The 16,283-nt window shown below is 46.9% G+C and overlaps 4 protein-coding genes across 4 annotated transcripts; 2 read left to right on the top strand and 2 right to left on the bottom strand.

The window, feature by feature from the left end:
- Positions 1 to 352: 352 nt before the first annotated feature.
- On the top strand, positions 353 to 1,792 carry L228DRAFT_210141 (cystathionine gamma-lyase-like protein; the record flags this gene model as incomplete). The annotated part of the gene is made up of 4 exons (XM_018329841.1): positions 353 to 478; positions 551 to 636; positions 703 to 1,147; positions 1,208 to 1,792. 4 exons carry the CDS (start codon positions 353 to 355, stop codon positions 1,790 to 1,792), a joined length of 1,242 nt encoding a protein of 413 aa, XP_018189345.1.
- Positions 1,793 to 2,015: 223 nt separating this feature from the next.
- Positions 2,016 to 4,132, top strand: L228DRAFT_124118 (hypothetical protein). Its single transcript, XM_018329032.1, has 3 exons — positions 2,016 to 2,458; positions 2,893 to 3,189; positions 3,296 to 4,132. Exons 1-3 carry the CDS (start codon positions 2,264 to 2,266, stop codon positions 3,875 to 3,877), a joined length of 1,074 nt encoding a protein of 357 aa, XP_018189344.1. The 5' UTR covers positions 2,016 to 2,263; the 3' UTR covers positions 3,878 to 4,132.
- Positions 4,133 to 12,062: 7,930 nt separating this feature from the next.
- On the bottom strand, positions 12,063 to 13,007 carry L228DRAFT_124077 (hypothetical protein). The gene has a single exon (XM_018329031.1). It carries the CDS (start codon positions 12,774 to 12,776, stop codon positions 12,243 to 12,245), a length of 534 nt encoding a protein of 177 aa, XP_018189343.1. The 5' UTR covers positions 12,777 to 13,007; the 3' UTR covers positions 12,063 to 12,242.
- An 801-nt stretch (positions 13,008 to 13,808) lies between these two features.
- Positions 13,809 to 15,537, bottom strand: L228DRAFT_267752 (MFS general substrate transporter; the record flags this gene model as incomplete). Its single annotated transcript, XM_018335028.1, has 3 exons — positions 13,809 to 14,675; positions 14,739 to 15,273; positions 15,353 to 15,537. The coding sequence occupies 3 exons, from the start codon at positions 15,535 to 15,537 to the stop codon at positions 13,809 to 13,811; spliced, it is 1,587 nt and encodes a 528-aa protein (XP_018189342.1).
- Between the last annotated feature and the right edge of the window lie 746 nt (positions 15,538 to 16,283).

The following is a 16,283-nucleotide window of genomic DNA, read 5'->3' as shown; positions in this document are numbered from 1 at the left end:
GCAAAAACATGGCTAGCTGATGACCAATGTCAACCGTCTGATCGTAGCATGATTATTTGGTACAAAAGGATGAAAGAGAAAGAAGGAGAAAAAATTTCAATAGATTCCTGGCATGATCTTTAAACTCTTTTCCTACACAAACGTCAATTAGGCCAGAAAAGCCATCGATTGCGTGCTCCCGTCATTCCATCCAAAGCTTCCCCAGGGATCGTCCCGCTGAAGCGAATCCGTACATTAGCCAGCAAATCCTCCACAAAATCAGAACGTTACGGTCCCGTGCTTTGCAGGGTCGATATTTATACACTTCAATTAATCAACGTAAATTGTCGCGACGAGCGTCCATTTGTCCAACATGACCCAGCACGAGCATCCTGTTCAGACCCCTCCCCGGGCCCCTTCGCCCGTTCATCGATTCGGTACCCTTGCCGTTCATGCTGGTGCCCCGCATGACCCCCACACTGGAGCTGTGATTGAAGCTGTATGTTTTACTTCTTTACCCTTGAAGATCTAATATCTGTGGGTGTGGCCAGTCTCTCTAATCATATCCCAGATCTCTCTCTCAACGACCTTCGCACAGACGGCTGTTGGACAGCCGGTGGGCGCTTATGAGTATACTAGAAGCTCCAATCCAAACAGGTGAGCGTTATTGAAGGATCATACCCTTCTTGTGTCACGGTGTTACTGACGGGATCTGCGTATCAGAGACAACTTTGAGAACGCTGTTGCTGCGCTTGAGCACGCCCGCTATGCGCTTGCTTTCTCTTCGGGCTCCGCCACCACCGCCATCGTCCTGCAGTCCCTGGCTGCCGGCTCCCACGTCGTTTCCGTCTCCGATGTTTACGGCGGTACCCACCGATACTTCACCAAGGTTGCTGCCGCCCACGGCGTCCATGTGACGTTTACGCCCAGCATCGAGCTCGACATTGAAGAGCTCATCCGCCCAGAGACAAAGCTGATCTGGATTGAGAGCCCGAGCAACCCGACTCTGAGCTTGGTGGACATTCGAGCTATTGCGACTGCGGCCCACAAGCATGGCATTCTCGTTGTTGTTGACAACACTTTCCTGAGCCCCTACGTCCAGAACCCTCTGGACCATGGTGCCGATATCGTTGTGCACTCAGTGACCAAGTACATCAATGGCCACTCTGTAAGTTCCCTTTATCACTTCAGTACATCATGTATCGACAGTGTGACTAACCAGTTTCAGGACGTCCTTATGGGTGTTGCTGCTTTCAATTCCGATGCGCTCAAGGAGCGCTTGACCTTCCTCCAGAACGCGATTGGAGCCGTTCCTTCAGCCTTTGACTCTTGGCTTGCCCACCGTGGTCTCAAGACTCTCCATCTCCGTGCCCGCGAGGCCACCACCAATGCCACTTCCGTCGCTCAGGCACTTGAGGCTTCGCCCAACGTCATTGCCGTCAACTATCCCGGTCTAAACTCCCACCGGCAACGCGCCATCGCCATCAAGCAGCACCGCAAGGGTATGGGCGGCGGTATGCTGAGCTTCCGTATCAAGGGTGGAAAAGAGGCCGCCGAGCGATTCTGCCAACACACCAAGATCTTCACCTTGGCCGAGAGTTTGGGTGGTGTCGAGAGTTTGTGCGAAGTCCCTAGCAGCATGACTCACGCTGGTATTCCCAAGGAACAGCGTGAGGCTGCTGGTGTCTTTGACGACCTTGTCCGTCTCAGCTGCGGTATCGAAGATGCCGAAGACCTCACGGCTGATGCTCTCCAAGCGCTGGAGAAGGCTGTCAGCGGCGCCAAGGTCAACGGCGTCAACGGTCACGCTTAAACGATGAAGATTTACAAGTTGGAAATAATTATACCATATTTTACGGCGTTATCTAGAGATTAGAGGGGCTTTTTCTTATACGGTTACACTGGAAGAGAATCGTCTATAGTTATACAGTAGTTTGCATCAGAAAGAACTAGTAATGCATTATAACTGGTTTTGATCAAGTTCAATCCTTTCGAATCAAATCCAAATCCCAACCTCAATTCAACACCGAGACTTCATCATAATATTGTTTCTGTGAGATTGAATGTGGTTGCGCGATTGTTGCGTCGTTCAGCCTGTTTCATTATAGCTCCGAGTTGCGCTACTCGCTCGCTTCCTCACCATCGCATCTCAATCGCGTTTTTCGGCCAATCAGTGCGCCCGTCAAAAGAATTCTAGGCCTCAAAAGTCTGAACACGCCAGCAACTTTCCAAAAGATTTTGACAATGAGCTGCGCTTGTGTTCAATTAAATCTCGAAGATCACTATGGCTTTTAGTTTCTCATTCGCCGGAGATGATATTGAGCAGGAGCTCGACAACGAAATCGAGCAGGTTGTTAGCCCTGAAATTGCCCAGGTGTTTCCGACAGAGAACGCAAATGGAAATAGGCAAGAAAATGCACTTGGGAATGCAGCAATGGCCGTTCCTTTAGAGCCAAATTTGCTGAATCTTGAAGAGCTGGTAAGTACTAACGCCACTGCAAAAGCGTTTCTTGTGATCGCCTTACAGTCTTAAATTCTATTTGATGTTGAATCCAATTTCCCTTCTACTTGGAGCATGGATTGCGGCTTTAAACAATTATTCATTGTTGTACTTGTTTTTGCTTTAATTTCTTATTTCTCTTTCCACAGTTCGTGGAAGTGGTGAGGGTGGCTTGTCTCGGCGCGTTCAGCCCTTTTATTCCAATCCAAATATGAACGCCTGTATCGTGCATGCTGGATTGAGCAACTCTATCTAATACCCTTCTGTTTTCTGTGATACATTCGAGTCATGAACAATCTTTTTTCTCATTCTGCCTGCCTATTTTTTTCTTCTTATTTCAGTGCATACAGCGTTACCCCAAAGCCTAATGATCTTTTACTTCTCTTGTTTCCCTGACTAACGGCTATCAAAAGTACCAATCATTGCCTGATAGAATATTATACAGCGTATTAGAGCTTCGGACAGCTGCCGGTCGCACCATTAAACTTCCTCGAAGGGAGCTTTTTGATGTCCGTGTCCAACTTATTGCTGAGGATTCCCACGGCCAAGGGGCCGATTTGACCGGACTTGGTAATGATGATATCAAAAAGAACGTGTACGAAGGCGGCTATAAAAGTTGGGAGTGCTCCGAAGACCTAGCAAAAATTCTTCGAGACGAGTACGAAGGAGAGGAAGGTGGGGTCGGAACTGAGGAACTGCATTGCATTGAGGTATGTTAACCCTACCATACAACCCAACCCGTGATTGCTTCGACAGTGCAATCATTTTGATTTGAACTTTCCACTCTGTTTTTATCAAATACTAAGTCTACTTTAGTTGGGCTGCGGCACTGCTTTACCTTCGCTTGCACTTTTCCAGATGGCATTAAGCAAAAGCCGTGCCAACACGCGTTTTACACTTGCAGATTACAATGCGGAAGTGCTACGATTAGTGACAATTCCGAACCTGCTTTTGTCATGGGCAGTTGTCACAGAACGTCTTGATGCGTCTAAGCCAGAGGACGAGCTTGACATATCGCCTGAAATGATCACAGCTTTTTTCGATGATCTCAAGGAAAAGGACATATCAATACGGACTATCTCTGGCAGCTGGGGCAACGAGTTCCTCAATCTAGTATCACCGGAAGGCAATCTTGGTCGAGTTTTGGTTCTGGCAAGCGAGACTATCTATTCTCCCGAGAGCCTTGTCCCTTTCACTAAAGTTCTTCTTGACATTCTCTCACAATCGCAACGGCCGAGAGCTTATGTTGCGGCAAAGAGAATGTACTTCGGTGTTGGCGGTGGTGTGGAGGAGTTCAAGAACGTGTTGGCCAAGATGGGAGGCTCCGCGCAAGAGGTGGAGCTGGATGTGGCTGGGCGGGGTGTCGCAAGAGCAGTCCTAGATGTCTCTAAGTCTTGATTTTTCTGGATATTTCTTGGGATATCGACCAGATAAAGCTCTTTGTTGGGTCATTCTGCCACTGGTGGGCATCATTGAGCTTTTCGCTCGGAAAAATCCGTGATTCAACCCCTCAAGGCCTTAAGAGTAAGGCTCTACCCTGACAGCTTGGTAAACGCCACTGTGAATCGACATGTCAAGGTTATTCAATGATGGTCAGCGCAACAAGAGCCATGTATGGGGCACGAATTGAACGAAAACCAGGCTTTAGGGTTCCTGGTACCAGACCTCGCAAGGCCACGGCTCCAAGAGTCTTTTTGAAGGTGTTGTACAGCAACTAGGTATCAATATACTGGCTTGTTATTTGTCTTCCAATACACTACACAATGTATCTTGTGGATTCCAATGACGCTGGCTGCACAAATCTGCACACGACTCTATCCACCCTGCATGGTCATACACTGACTACACTGTGAAGTTTATACATACGTTTTACTCTATTACTTTCTAAATTCAATTGCAATAGTGACTCATAACCTAACCGAAACAGAAGATGTTCCTACTTCAATGGCGTGGTTTTGTGACGCTTTTGTGTGAATCTTGATTTTGCCACCACCAAACAAACTGGGCTCGTCACTCTTCCTATTGGTACGCGTTATTCTCTGAATTGGTCTCCTCAGTGACGGAATTCAGCGTTAATGTCAAGTTCTTGGCAGAGCAGACAGCAGCGTTACCCTCCGCGAACCTGTCTATAAGTATCCGCCCATTTCCGCTTCAGTTCTTTCCCTTCTCCCTTCTCCATTTTAACTCGTTACAATTTTAACATTCTCTGAACAATCGTTTACAAACAACCATTCCCTACCTTGCAATCTAATCTTTGTCTTTTTCGAACAAAATTTTTAATACATTCAAACATCAAACAAAATTTCCACCCAATTCAATATCCTCGTACCTTGGTTCTGATACCTTCCCAGCCAAGGCCGACATACATAGATACCGTCGAAGGTTTGTCCATCTTGTGGATGGACTTTCTCAAACCTTAATACTTTGTTACCAACGGTCTACCAATTATGACAATGGCTATCAATCAAGAGCAAGCTGCAAGAGTAGCTGGAGCTGGGCTGCGACATGTCCCTGGCTTCCTAAAAAGTTTGCAATTTTGCAGTGTCTCTCAGACTTCAGTCTCAGAGGATGAAAAATATTCGCTCAGCTATATAAGCTGTATAATCTTTCGATTCTTTCCTCTTTGCATGTCGGCAAGAATAAAATTCAAGGTCACCGGGTGAAAGGAAATACACATTTAGAACACGTTTTCAAACATTGTATTTATTGGAGAATAAGTCGTTCTACGATCAGTTAAAAGCAACTCCTACCGGAACGCTTGTCGCTGGATGATCTCTGGAATATCTCATCAAGGCCGACTTTCTGCTGATACTCCTGCAGCATTATCTCTGCAACTGGTCTATTTATCCCAATGCATTTCAGGCGCCTGATCTCTGGCTCTCCCAATGCCGCGGGCGGCAGAATGGAAGTGGTACCGCGGCAGCGCGCCTTGGGTTTTGAATATGAAGTATCAACATTCCGAACCATTATAGGACGATGGTTCTATCCCAAGTGGTTGCAACTTGCGCTTTATATTATCATTGAACATGCCACATTGAACATGCCATTTGAACATCAATGGCGTAGAATTGGAACTCAGCTCCCGTACGGTCGGACTTAACCTGGTCCATCTCAAAGAAAGCTGTATGCGACGTTGCTAAATATATGAAACCCTCTATCGGAAAATCAGAACTTTCACACCATGAGTCGAAGTTGAGGAAGAAAACGACGGCACAGAACAATAAAAAAATTCAAAAAACGGCAAATTTGATTGACCTTTACCCCTCATAACGGAATCTCTTATGCACGATAAATCATATTTTATCGCCTTTAGGTTTCTGGGACAGAATTTTGGGACAGAATTTTCATGTCTAGACTGGACTGCTCCAAGCTCATCGGTTTGAGCATGTTCTCGCGGCAACCGTTTCTCAATATCGAAGGTTTTACTACAAATCTCAACGGGCCACTCACAAGTCCATCCGAACTCCAAAAAGCCAACAAGAGGCCCAACGTTTTCCGGTTCCTGAAATATGCAATAACGTACCAGTATAGCCAACATCTCAGTTTTCCAACGGCGGTCTTTTCGAAACTGGTAAACCCCGACGCCTTACTTGGTCTCATATCTGTCATTTACGTCGAATTTCTTTCGAGAATTAAAGATCAGGGCACTCGGAGATCTACGCACTTGTCTTATGCTGTCAATACTTCATTCCGCCTCCCAGAACAACCTCGGTCTACGGGATACATAGCAATGCTGAAGAAAGCGAAGGAGGGCGTGGACGCTACTATTTCATTGGAGGTTTTACAAGTTTGCAATATAGCGGAGTAGTCTACCTCGATCGAATTGCTTTCTTCCCAAATGTTGGAGCCATCCCACGCCCCAGAATCCAGATCATCCTCTGTTGGAGAATCCGAGCAGCATTTGCTGGTTTGCCTTTTTGAAATATTTGGAAGAACCGCTGCTGGCGTAGCCCTTTGCCACTGGAGGCGCGCTGGCTTGAGTTTCTCAGGATCCTGGACATGCCTACACAATATTCTATGTTCATGAGCTGGATGAAATCATGTTGAACCAATTGGGTTCGTTGGCGGCGTTCAGACCGCTTTAGCCTTGGGCTGCATCCTGAACACGAGCCATGGCAATGCGCGATTGGTTTCTGGGATTCAAGCAGCTCGGGCTCTGCAATGGCGCTGAATTACCGTCAGAGTCACGGAGCTCGAAAGACACCCGCTTACGTTGCAGTACCATTGGCCTCGTTTTGGCAGTTTGTTTAAAGTGTAGCGGTGCATCAACGCCCACTTTAAGGCAACTAAAGCATACCCTACCCGTCGAAGTGCTAGAACATTCTTCACTACCCGGAAGCTGCTGCTGCTAGGCTTCTGCCTGCTGCTTGCTGCGTGCGCTACGCTACTCTGAGTCTCTGAGTCAACCGGTGAAGTAAAGTAGATGCCTGAATTCTGGACAATGCATTTGCGGCCCTGGTGGAGGGATAGTACAGGTTCAGCGATTCGAGCCCTGCTCCTTTGGGGACTAGAGACTTTGACTGTGTTTCTTGCTCAGAGAAGACGCAAATACGCCAGCAGCAATATATATCAGAATCATTTCAACAACCGGAGATATCCACGATATTTGCACTACCCACAGCGGGAAATCAAGGCATAACCTCAGGCCCTTCATTGTCTAATCAACCGTCAGAGCCTCAGACTCATTGCTCTGCCAAACAATTGGCTCCAGCGCCCCACTTTCAACTCAATTTACGGTTGTAAAGTATTTCTAGTATACGAGAGAGAATGGTTTATCATTAGATTAACACTCAACTGTTATTCGATGGATCGACCATGTTTTTTTAACATTTACGCATGAAGCATAGAGCCTAATGCTGCGGTATGCCCCGCAAGCAACTTCTTCGCTTGCGCCAAGGCCAAGATATTCAGCAAGACTTCTCCGCCGTCATTTCAGCAAATCTAACGCCCGCAAATGTGTTTGGAAAGTGTGGGATCTGTCAATCAAGTCAGACGAGCTGTTAGTGTACAACAAGGACAGGAGAAGAAACGGAACAGAATATCATGGTTGATATCTCTCCATGGACATTCCAGGCCCACTGCTACCACATGGAAGTGGATTGTTTGAAACAGTGAAAAAATTTCAACAAGAATATAATCGGAGAATGAAGTCCCTCTTGAGTTGTGCACTCATTGCTCAAGATTTCATCCTCGCGGCAGACGCTTTTCGGCAGGCTCGAGCCTCCAAGTTCAACACGCCTCAGTGCTTGGATTGCTATAATGTTAAAATAATGACGGAAGCGCTTACACTGATACTAGTACATGTTAGGCGGTTGCCGAGAAACACAACCATTGCGTTTGTGTGCTGTGCATCATACAGCTAGAAACTCGCAGAGTTGCAGCAAAAATAAAGAAGCAAGTTCAAAGTAACATCAAATTAGACACCACTTGAACGTTGAACAGTCAAACTTCGAAACGACGAGACAACTTTGATTGAAAATATTAGAACAGCTCCAGCCTCCATTCATTCTTTTTTAGGAGCCTTGTCGTCAATGAACTTACAACATCAAGAAGATCAGTTGACCAAATTGTTCGACATTTAGTCCCGCGACGACCACCACAACTCAAGAAACGTTTATAGCACGACTACAGAGTGTTCCTGGTGGTGATGCTGTTGCTGTTGCTATTCAACATCAACTCCGAGACTATTGCAATCTTGATTTGAAGACCTAAAATCCATTCGTTCTTTTTAGGTTCTGGTTACATTTACAAAACTTTAGAGCTCCAACCCTCGAATCCAAAACAGCCTATAGTATGGCCACCAGTATGGCTTGGTGCTGCCGCTGCTGTCTGAACGACAACTCTCGGGAGGCTTGCAACCTCAATTCGAAGAACCAAAAACATTTCACTTGTTCCCTTTAAAGGTTTCACAACTTCATGGCTTTTTAACTTCAAAATTTTAAAATCTCGGAACCACAAGATTTAGAACTTTAACTTGCAAAATTAATGGGCATCTAGCTCCATGAAAACAGCAGAGCCAGAGAGAGTTCAAGAACTTCTTATAACAGGACCACCCTATTGCCGCTGTGCTGCCGCTGCTGTTTTAACAATGACTCTCGAGAGGCTTGCAACCTCAATTCGAAAGATCAAAACAACTCAATTGGTTCTTTCTTGAACTTCAAATTACAATATTTCAGAACTTCGGAACTAGAAATACTAGAACACTAACTGGTCAAATATTTGGCATCTGGTTACATGCCAACCACTACAGAATTCAAAAACAGCATTCAGCATTACCACAGTCTGGCACTGTTGCTGCTGCTGCTGTTTGGAATTTAACCGCCGATGAAATCTTCAAGCTGGAATGTTTCAGTTCAAACCACTCCATTCAATCTTTTATGTTCAACGTTCTCGTCACGATTTGCGGGCCTCCGATCATTAAAACTCCAAGCTTAACTGGCGAAACCAAATTGCCAAATTATTCAGCATTTTACTGCTCTGCCGCGCTCGAATCCGCGGACCACGCCAGGCTTATTCCTCCACGACCGACGGGTTGTGCTCGGTGTTTCTGGACATGGACTGATGACCGGATGGACAAGCTGGCTATTATTCGCAGATATGTGCGACTGGCGACGTTGACAAGGTATGACCGTCTGGGTCTCTAGGCTTACATGGAAACATATCTTGAGGTCCCAAGCCCCCGCGCCCGCAAGAACGCGGGACACCTGTGCTCAGGTGGAAAGTAGCGTTTTCTTGTTCTGTCTATTTGCAGCGGAGATCTTTGTCCCAAGCAGCAACTCTGTTGTGTGGACCTGACCATTGATCGCTGATCGGCAGTCTCTGGTCGAGTTGTTAGCAGTCACCCGATGGTTGTTTCCGCCGCTACAGAACAACTGAAGTTGAAGCTAAGCCCTGCAGCCTTGCAGAGATACTGTTCGGGCGGTCAATGTCCTGGCTTGGCGTGCCGCTTGCTTGAGTGTCTAACAAGTCACAAGCTCACGATTGTCTAGTAGATATTATATCTTACTTGCAAACTAACAGTCTAAACGGTATACCGTATACAGACTTACAGTTTATTAGAACAGTTTACATGTTTGAACTTTGAACTATACGTTTTGAACTCAAAAGGTCGCCAGCCGGTCGGTCCTGTGGGTGTTCCTTACTGCGCCTGACTGTGGCCAGGATTTGGTCCTTATTTACTGATGGGGTTTGAAGGTGAAGTCACATCTGAAGCTGGCTCTCAAGCCGATTCTCAAGCCGCTTCTGGAGTTGGAGTTGGGGTTGGAGTTGAACTCGAACTCGAACTCGAACTTGAAGTTGATGCCGAGGACGAAGCATCTGTCTTGCAAGAATATTGCTGCTGCTGCGGACTATCCGCTTTGGCTTGCTGCTTTTCGCATCGTATCTTTTGCTTATTTCGTCATCTCACGAGCAGCCACGGAGCCAAGCTTCAATTCTCAAATCTCACGATTAACGAGTATCAACAAATACTTTCATCAACAAATCCTTTACCTAACGCTCTTGCTATTGGAACTATACGTCTAGCTTCCCAAGACAGATTATAAGCTAGACCAGACAGCAGATGTCGAACTCAAAAGGTCGCCTATTGGCGTCGTCTCGCGGCCGTTTCCATCGCCGTTGCAATGTCATCGCGGAACTGGCTTGCCGACAGGCTGACAGGCAATCGTTTAAGTCCACAATACGGGCGTTGTTCACCAATGCAACATTATAGGACTTTGAGTTGACCCAGTGTCAGCGTCTATGACAGTTGGAAATGATGTGAGTCTGTGACCACTCCTGAGTCGGACCTCGGTTTTCTACGCATAGACCGTATCAGCATCTCACGGGCTCGCCGCTCACGGTGCAAAGGTTCCTAGGTGTCAGCATTTCAGCAGTTCAAGATGCCAAACTATCACGGTATCAAGATGTCAACATGTCAACATGTCAACATGTCAAGTTGTAAACATGAGAGAGACATACCAGAGATCCGAAACAGATCTAATGGCGATCTGGAAGAGAAGCAAGCAACACAAAATAATTGCAATTGCGAGTGACCGGAAGGCTGAGATTATCTGCTGAAATGGCACAATACCAAAATCTCTCAGAAACACTTGTCTACAAGTTTATGTTCTGGCCTCTATCCTCTACGGTCTACCGATTCGGGAAAAAAACTCCCAAAGCTCAATTATGATCTGATGGGGTCTGGGTCGATTCCGACAATGAAATGACGAAGAAGCAGAAGGAGTGGCAGCATAAACAAAAACAATAAATTAATAACGAAATCGGAAAGACTCGAAAAGGAGTTAACTTGAAGTATACAGTTTCAACATTGAACGATTTCAACCCGAGAAGACAGGAAAGCTGAGATATCTGCTTGGCTGGTACAACACTCAAACCATCCAGAAACACTTGTCTTGTCTACAACTTTATGTTCTGGACTCTACGGTCTGGACTCTACTGATTCAGACAAAAACTTCCAAGGCTCAATCTGTGACCTGATGGGCCTGGATACCTGGATCAACTAATGCTTTGATGAAGAAGCAGAAGGAAGAAATGAAAGCCTAAATAAAAACAATGCCAAAACTGGAAACGCAAGAGGCATCAAGCATCAAGATATAAATATAAAAGACTCAAAAGCGAGTCACCTTCAAAGTAACATATAAAGTTTCAAACTCGAACTCAAAAGGTCGCCTATCAGTCTGGACTCTGGGGAATCTGGCTGTGCTCCAACGGTCCAACCGCAGGTCCGGACTCCGCAGGCTCGAGTCCTCTCATGTTGATATCAATTCCAAACGTCTTGACTCTTGACTATGCACGTGGTTGAGTGCACTGTGCAGTGATATCATATTCGGACTTTGCGGTTGGCTGTGCCGCTGTGCCGCTGTGCCGCTGTGCCGCTGTGTCTTGGCTGGCAGGCCGTGCAAGTGGGTTACAGGTGACAGTACAGACCAGACCTTGTTGTTTGGTAAACGATAGAACACTTCCCGTCACTCGACTTCATACACGGGATCGAGTAAATACTTAAACACAAAGAAGAGAATTCCAGCACCAAACCCTACGGGCGGCGGGCCCCTTGCTTGTTGAAAATCGACGATTTGCGATTCGCGATTCGAGATTTAAGATTCGAGATTTAGGATTCGAGAATTAAGATTCCTCATGAGAAAGACTGGAGCTGTCGGGCTATAAGCAAGCACTCTAGTCTATAAAACTACAGCCATTTGAGAATTGAGAACTGAACATTGAACGGAGACTTGAGAAGTTGAGAGGTTGAGCCTTGATCAAGCCAACAAACAAATGGAGATGATACAGTACTGGAACACGAAGGTTTTAAGAAAGCTACGCGACAAACGTGGTCATCAGTCTTGAATTCTGAGTCCTGATTCTCTGCCACAAAGCACCTTTCTACACAAAGGTCCATATACATTTGTACAGTTGTACAGTATGAACTTTGGAGAAAAGACTGTGGTCAAGACCATATTCCGTTTGAAAATTGAGAATTGAGATTGAATCATTCAACGGAGACTTGAGAAGTTGAGCAGCAAGCCTTGATCAAGCCGAGAAACGAATGAAGATGATACTCCGTACAGTGTACTGGAACACAAAGGCTTTAAGAAAGCTATGCAACCAGTATGGTCATCGATTCATTTGTCCCATTCTACTGCAAACAGTGCAAAGTATACTGTACGTTTGTACAGAAACTGGTGATACGCATGAACAATTGTACTGTTTACAGTCTACAGTGGACTGTTGTACTTTGTACAGTCTTCAGTGCACAGTCTACAGTCTACAGTATGCAGCGGACTGACTGGGAAAAGCTCAATTGGTGGAAGTTGAACCGTGGTTCAATGCCAACGATGAGGATGAAGACGAAGAGGGGAATCAAGTTGGTTTCTTGATTCTGGTTCCTGGTTTCTAGTTCCCAGATTCTAGATTCTAGAAAAAGGGAGATGCAGAAGGAGAGGCGAATGGAAGACAAAGATAAAGACAGGAAACAAGTTGGTTTCTGGTTTCTGGTTTCTGGTTTCTGGTTTCTGAATTCTAGTTTCTGGATTTTGAAAAGACAAAAGACAAAAGACAAAAGACGGAGATGCAGAAGGAGAAAGTCGGACAATGAACTCAAAAGGTCGCCTACTGCGGTGGGCCTGGTTTGGCTGTTCTCTGCATGCAAGCTGCAAAATGCAAGCCGAGTACAAAGTACGGAGTACGGAGTACTGTGGAGGAGTACTGTGGAGGAGTGCTGCGGAGGAGTGCTGTGGAGGAGTGCTGTGGAGGAATACTGTGGAGGAAAAGGCAAAGGGTAGCTCAAGGCATTTACCATTTCTAGTGGACTAGCGCTTACGGTTTACTGTTTACGCTTTATGGTTATGGTTTACGCTTTATTTATGGTTTACAGTTGAAGGTTTTACGGTACGGTTATGGTATGCGGTTATGGTTTATGGTTTATGGTTTATGGTTTACGCTTTACGCTTTATGGTTATGGCTTTAGCTAATGTATAACCAAAACTCGAATATCTAAATTGTTTCCACCCCCTTATTATTATGGAGGGCGCTTATGGCTCAACCGATCATATTTCATGCTACTATGACAGTGATGGAATTGTGTTGTAGTCTTGTGGACTCCTCGAGGATCCTTCTGGCAGTATGAACTAGACTTCATTGACATATAGTTATACCCGACCAGGTACAGAAACAAACCCCCCCCCCCCCCCCCCCCCCCACGAACGAAACACTAAGACTGTACTTCGTTGTCCAAGTACTTCGTAGTCAACTTCCAATACGGACATTTCGGATCAAGTAGATACTTCAACAAATAATGTGGCCATCCGCACTTCTTTACCACAAAGTACCTTTATACGGAGTACAGATTGTGTTTTCTTTTCTAGCACACAGGTCAAGTTCATGTAAAGACTGAGAGGAGGGTCATGCTTAGCGCAAGGTCATATTCACGACTCACGGGTGATATCATGTCACGATTAAAAATAAGATAACTGAATGTAAGAGAAGAGACGAAGAGATGGACGGTTTTGGCATACAAGTATATTAAATGTACTATTGAAGTAAGGTAGTAAGTTGGCTAGAGTGAGACAGAAATAACGGATAAGCCAAAGTGCAAGTGCCTAATCAGAAAGATAGGAGACTGTGTAGCATATTGACCGATTGTCCGACAATGGTTGGATGAAGGGACATGATGAACAATTAAAATGCGGTCAAGGGACAAGATCAACGACGAAAATATGGTCAAGGGACAAATGCAAAAGACAAGCAAGAATATATGTCACGAGAAAAGAAAGTAAAAATAGACTGGCAAAGACTGAGAGGAATGGAAACATGGACGATAGACGAATGGCGATCAGACGAGTCCGTCGCCCTCTGCGTCAAAGCAAGTCTCCCACTTGAGCACCTCTGGTCTGTAGTCCTTGGCGAGGCTGGGTCTCTCGCGGACAAACCAAGCGAGAGCCGCGCCGGCAATGCCGATCGCGACCAGGCACGCCCAGAGCACATAGTTTGTCGTGGCAATGCCGACTTCTCCAGAGTAGTAGAAGCTCATTCCGGACACGGCAACGGCAAAGGCCTTGAACAGGCTGGCCGACTGCATCAGTCCGAGAATGGTGCCGGTGCTGTACGCGTCCGGGACGATGCTCAGCATCAGCAGCGCGACCAGGACCTGTGCGGACCCGGCAAAAATGTTCTTGAGCAGGATCGACAGAGTAGACACCACGGCGAGCCAGTCGCCAAAGCAGGTGTAGCTAATCTGTGCGACCAGCGGAGTGGCGAGGTAGATGATGGGGAAGGTCACGCTGAACGCGCGGTACGGCCTGAGCAAGGACACGCGCTCGACAATCTTGGGAATGATGGCGAGAACGATAGATCCAGCGACGAGCTTGAGGCACAGCACAATCAGACCGAGCGCGGAGCACGGAATGCCCATTCCGCCTGAGTGGATGCTGCTGTGGCCTAGGTGCGGGAGAAGCGTGTCAAAGGTGGAGGAGTGTAGCGAGAGCAAGGAAAAGGAAGACAGGAGCACCAGGAGAGAGGGCGCTTTGATGATCTGGCAAAGGGAAATGGGGTCTGGGCGGTCCGCGTCAATGACTTGGATTTGGCATTGCGAGGCGTCATCGGGGATAGTGTCCTGGTTGAGAAAGGCGGCCTTTTCGCAGTCAATGGAGTCGGTGCTCAGTGTCAGCGGCTCGCCGGGGCTGGCAATGCTAGGGAGAGTCTGGTCAAGTTAGTATGGATCGAGCCAATAATTAGAAAAGAAAAAAAAAAGGATATAACCTACCTCGTCCAGCAAGCACACGGCACCGATGCCAATGAGAAGGACCAAGCCGCCGCAGGCAATCTCGCTGCTGAGGAGTGGAAACTTTTGCCAAATCTCACCAACAGACTTGACGCTGCTGCGGACGAGACCTTGCACAAGAGGTCCCACGGATCCGCAAGCAGCAATGAATGGGAGACGGGCAACGTTCTTGACACGCTCAGAACGAGTGTTGCTGACATCGCCAATCATGGCGAGCGTAGTCACGGCGTTGGAGGAACTGAGCAAACCGCCAAAGAAGCGCAGCAATGCGCACACGGGGAGGTTGGTAGCAAAGCCCATTGACATGCAGCAGCCGGACATGCCCAAGATACCAATCAAGGCAATGGGACGTCGACCAATGCGATCAGAGAGCCAGCCCCAGAATAGTCCTCCGATACCGCCAAAGGCGTAGGCGCAGTCGAGAATACTGCGGATATAAGAAGCCGAGAGGGTGCTGCAAAAGTCGTCCTTGCCAACGAGCATCTTGAGCTGGGGTTGAAGAGAGGACGCCATGATTCTGGAGCAGGTCAGGAACTATGTTCATGGTAGGTTCATTGGGATAACACAACAGATAATCTTGATGGATGGGTACTCACGCTTCGGCCAAGAACAAAATGTAAATGACAATCAGTTGCTTTCGAGCGGTCCACGATGACTTTCTAGCGGCTTGATGATCGGCTTCATCATCGTGCACCTCGTATACGGCCATGTTGACCTTTTCGTGCTTGCCCAGCTGCTGCACGGAGATGAGCGAGCGGGCTCTTCGGTGGAATCCAAGCATTTTGTCTTCTGGATTTCTTGGGTTGATCTTGCTTTTCAGAGCTTTCTAAATTTCGGTATGGCTCGACTAAAGGAATGACGTCGAGCTGACTTGACCCGCGTCCGGCGCGAACAAGTGCTGCAGATTATAACAACCGCGTCGGTCAATGACGAGGGTTCTCGGGATGTGTGGTTTGACAGCTGAAAGCACTCGGCTGTTCAGTGTTCAAGAGAATGTGGGTGATGAACGGTAGCGGATTGGATCAACGTCAATGACGCGACCCCTACGTCCAGTCAAACGAAACACCGTCAAAGGTATCTCGGAGTAGATAATGAATGTGATTTGACAAGAAAAGCACAGAGCAGGACTAGCCCTCTCTGCTAATATTCTGCCAGGTATTGAATATCGACAACAGCTTCTGCGTTTGGTTCTTTTGCTCGAAGACGACTAACGTATGGGACGTCGAGTGGGACCGCGGAGATTTGCTCTGGGTGAAAACAAAACCTCAAAATATTGATAGGCGGAAGAGATTGACAAATGGCACGAGTCCTATCAATAGGGTATAGAGTTGGGCGAGAACGGACTCGACGTGATACAGGTGGGGAATGATCCACGAGCGCGTAAAACTCGAAACGCAAGGAATTCGAAGTTGAAACGAATGAATGGACGAACTGTAACGAATACAGATCAATGGGGGTTCACAGAATTCACGAGCGACAAGGCGCTGGTAAAAGGAGAGTAAGCTGGCGGTTAGACTGTGACGGCAG

The sequence above is a fragment of the Xylona heveae genome (assembly GCF_001619985.1).
Source record: "Xylona heveae TC161 unplaced genomic scaffold L228scaffold_4, whole genome shotgun sequence".
NCBI classification, from domain to species: domain Eukaryota; kingdom Fungi; phylum Ascomycota; class Xylonomycetes; order Xylonales; family Xylonaceae; genus Xylona; species Xylona heveae.
Note: the sequence above shows the minus strand (reverse complement) of the source record. Positions and strands in the feature narration are given on the sequence as shown.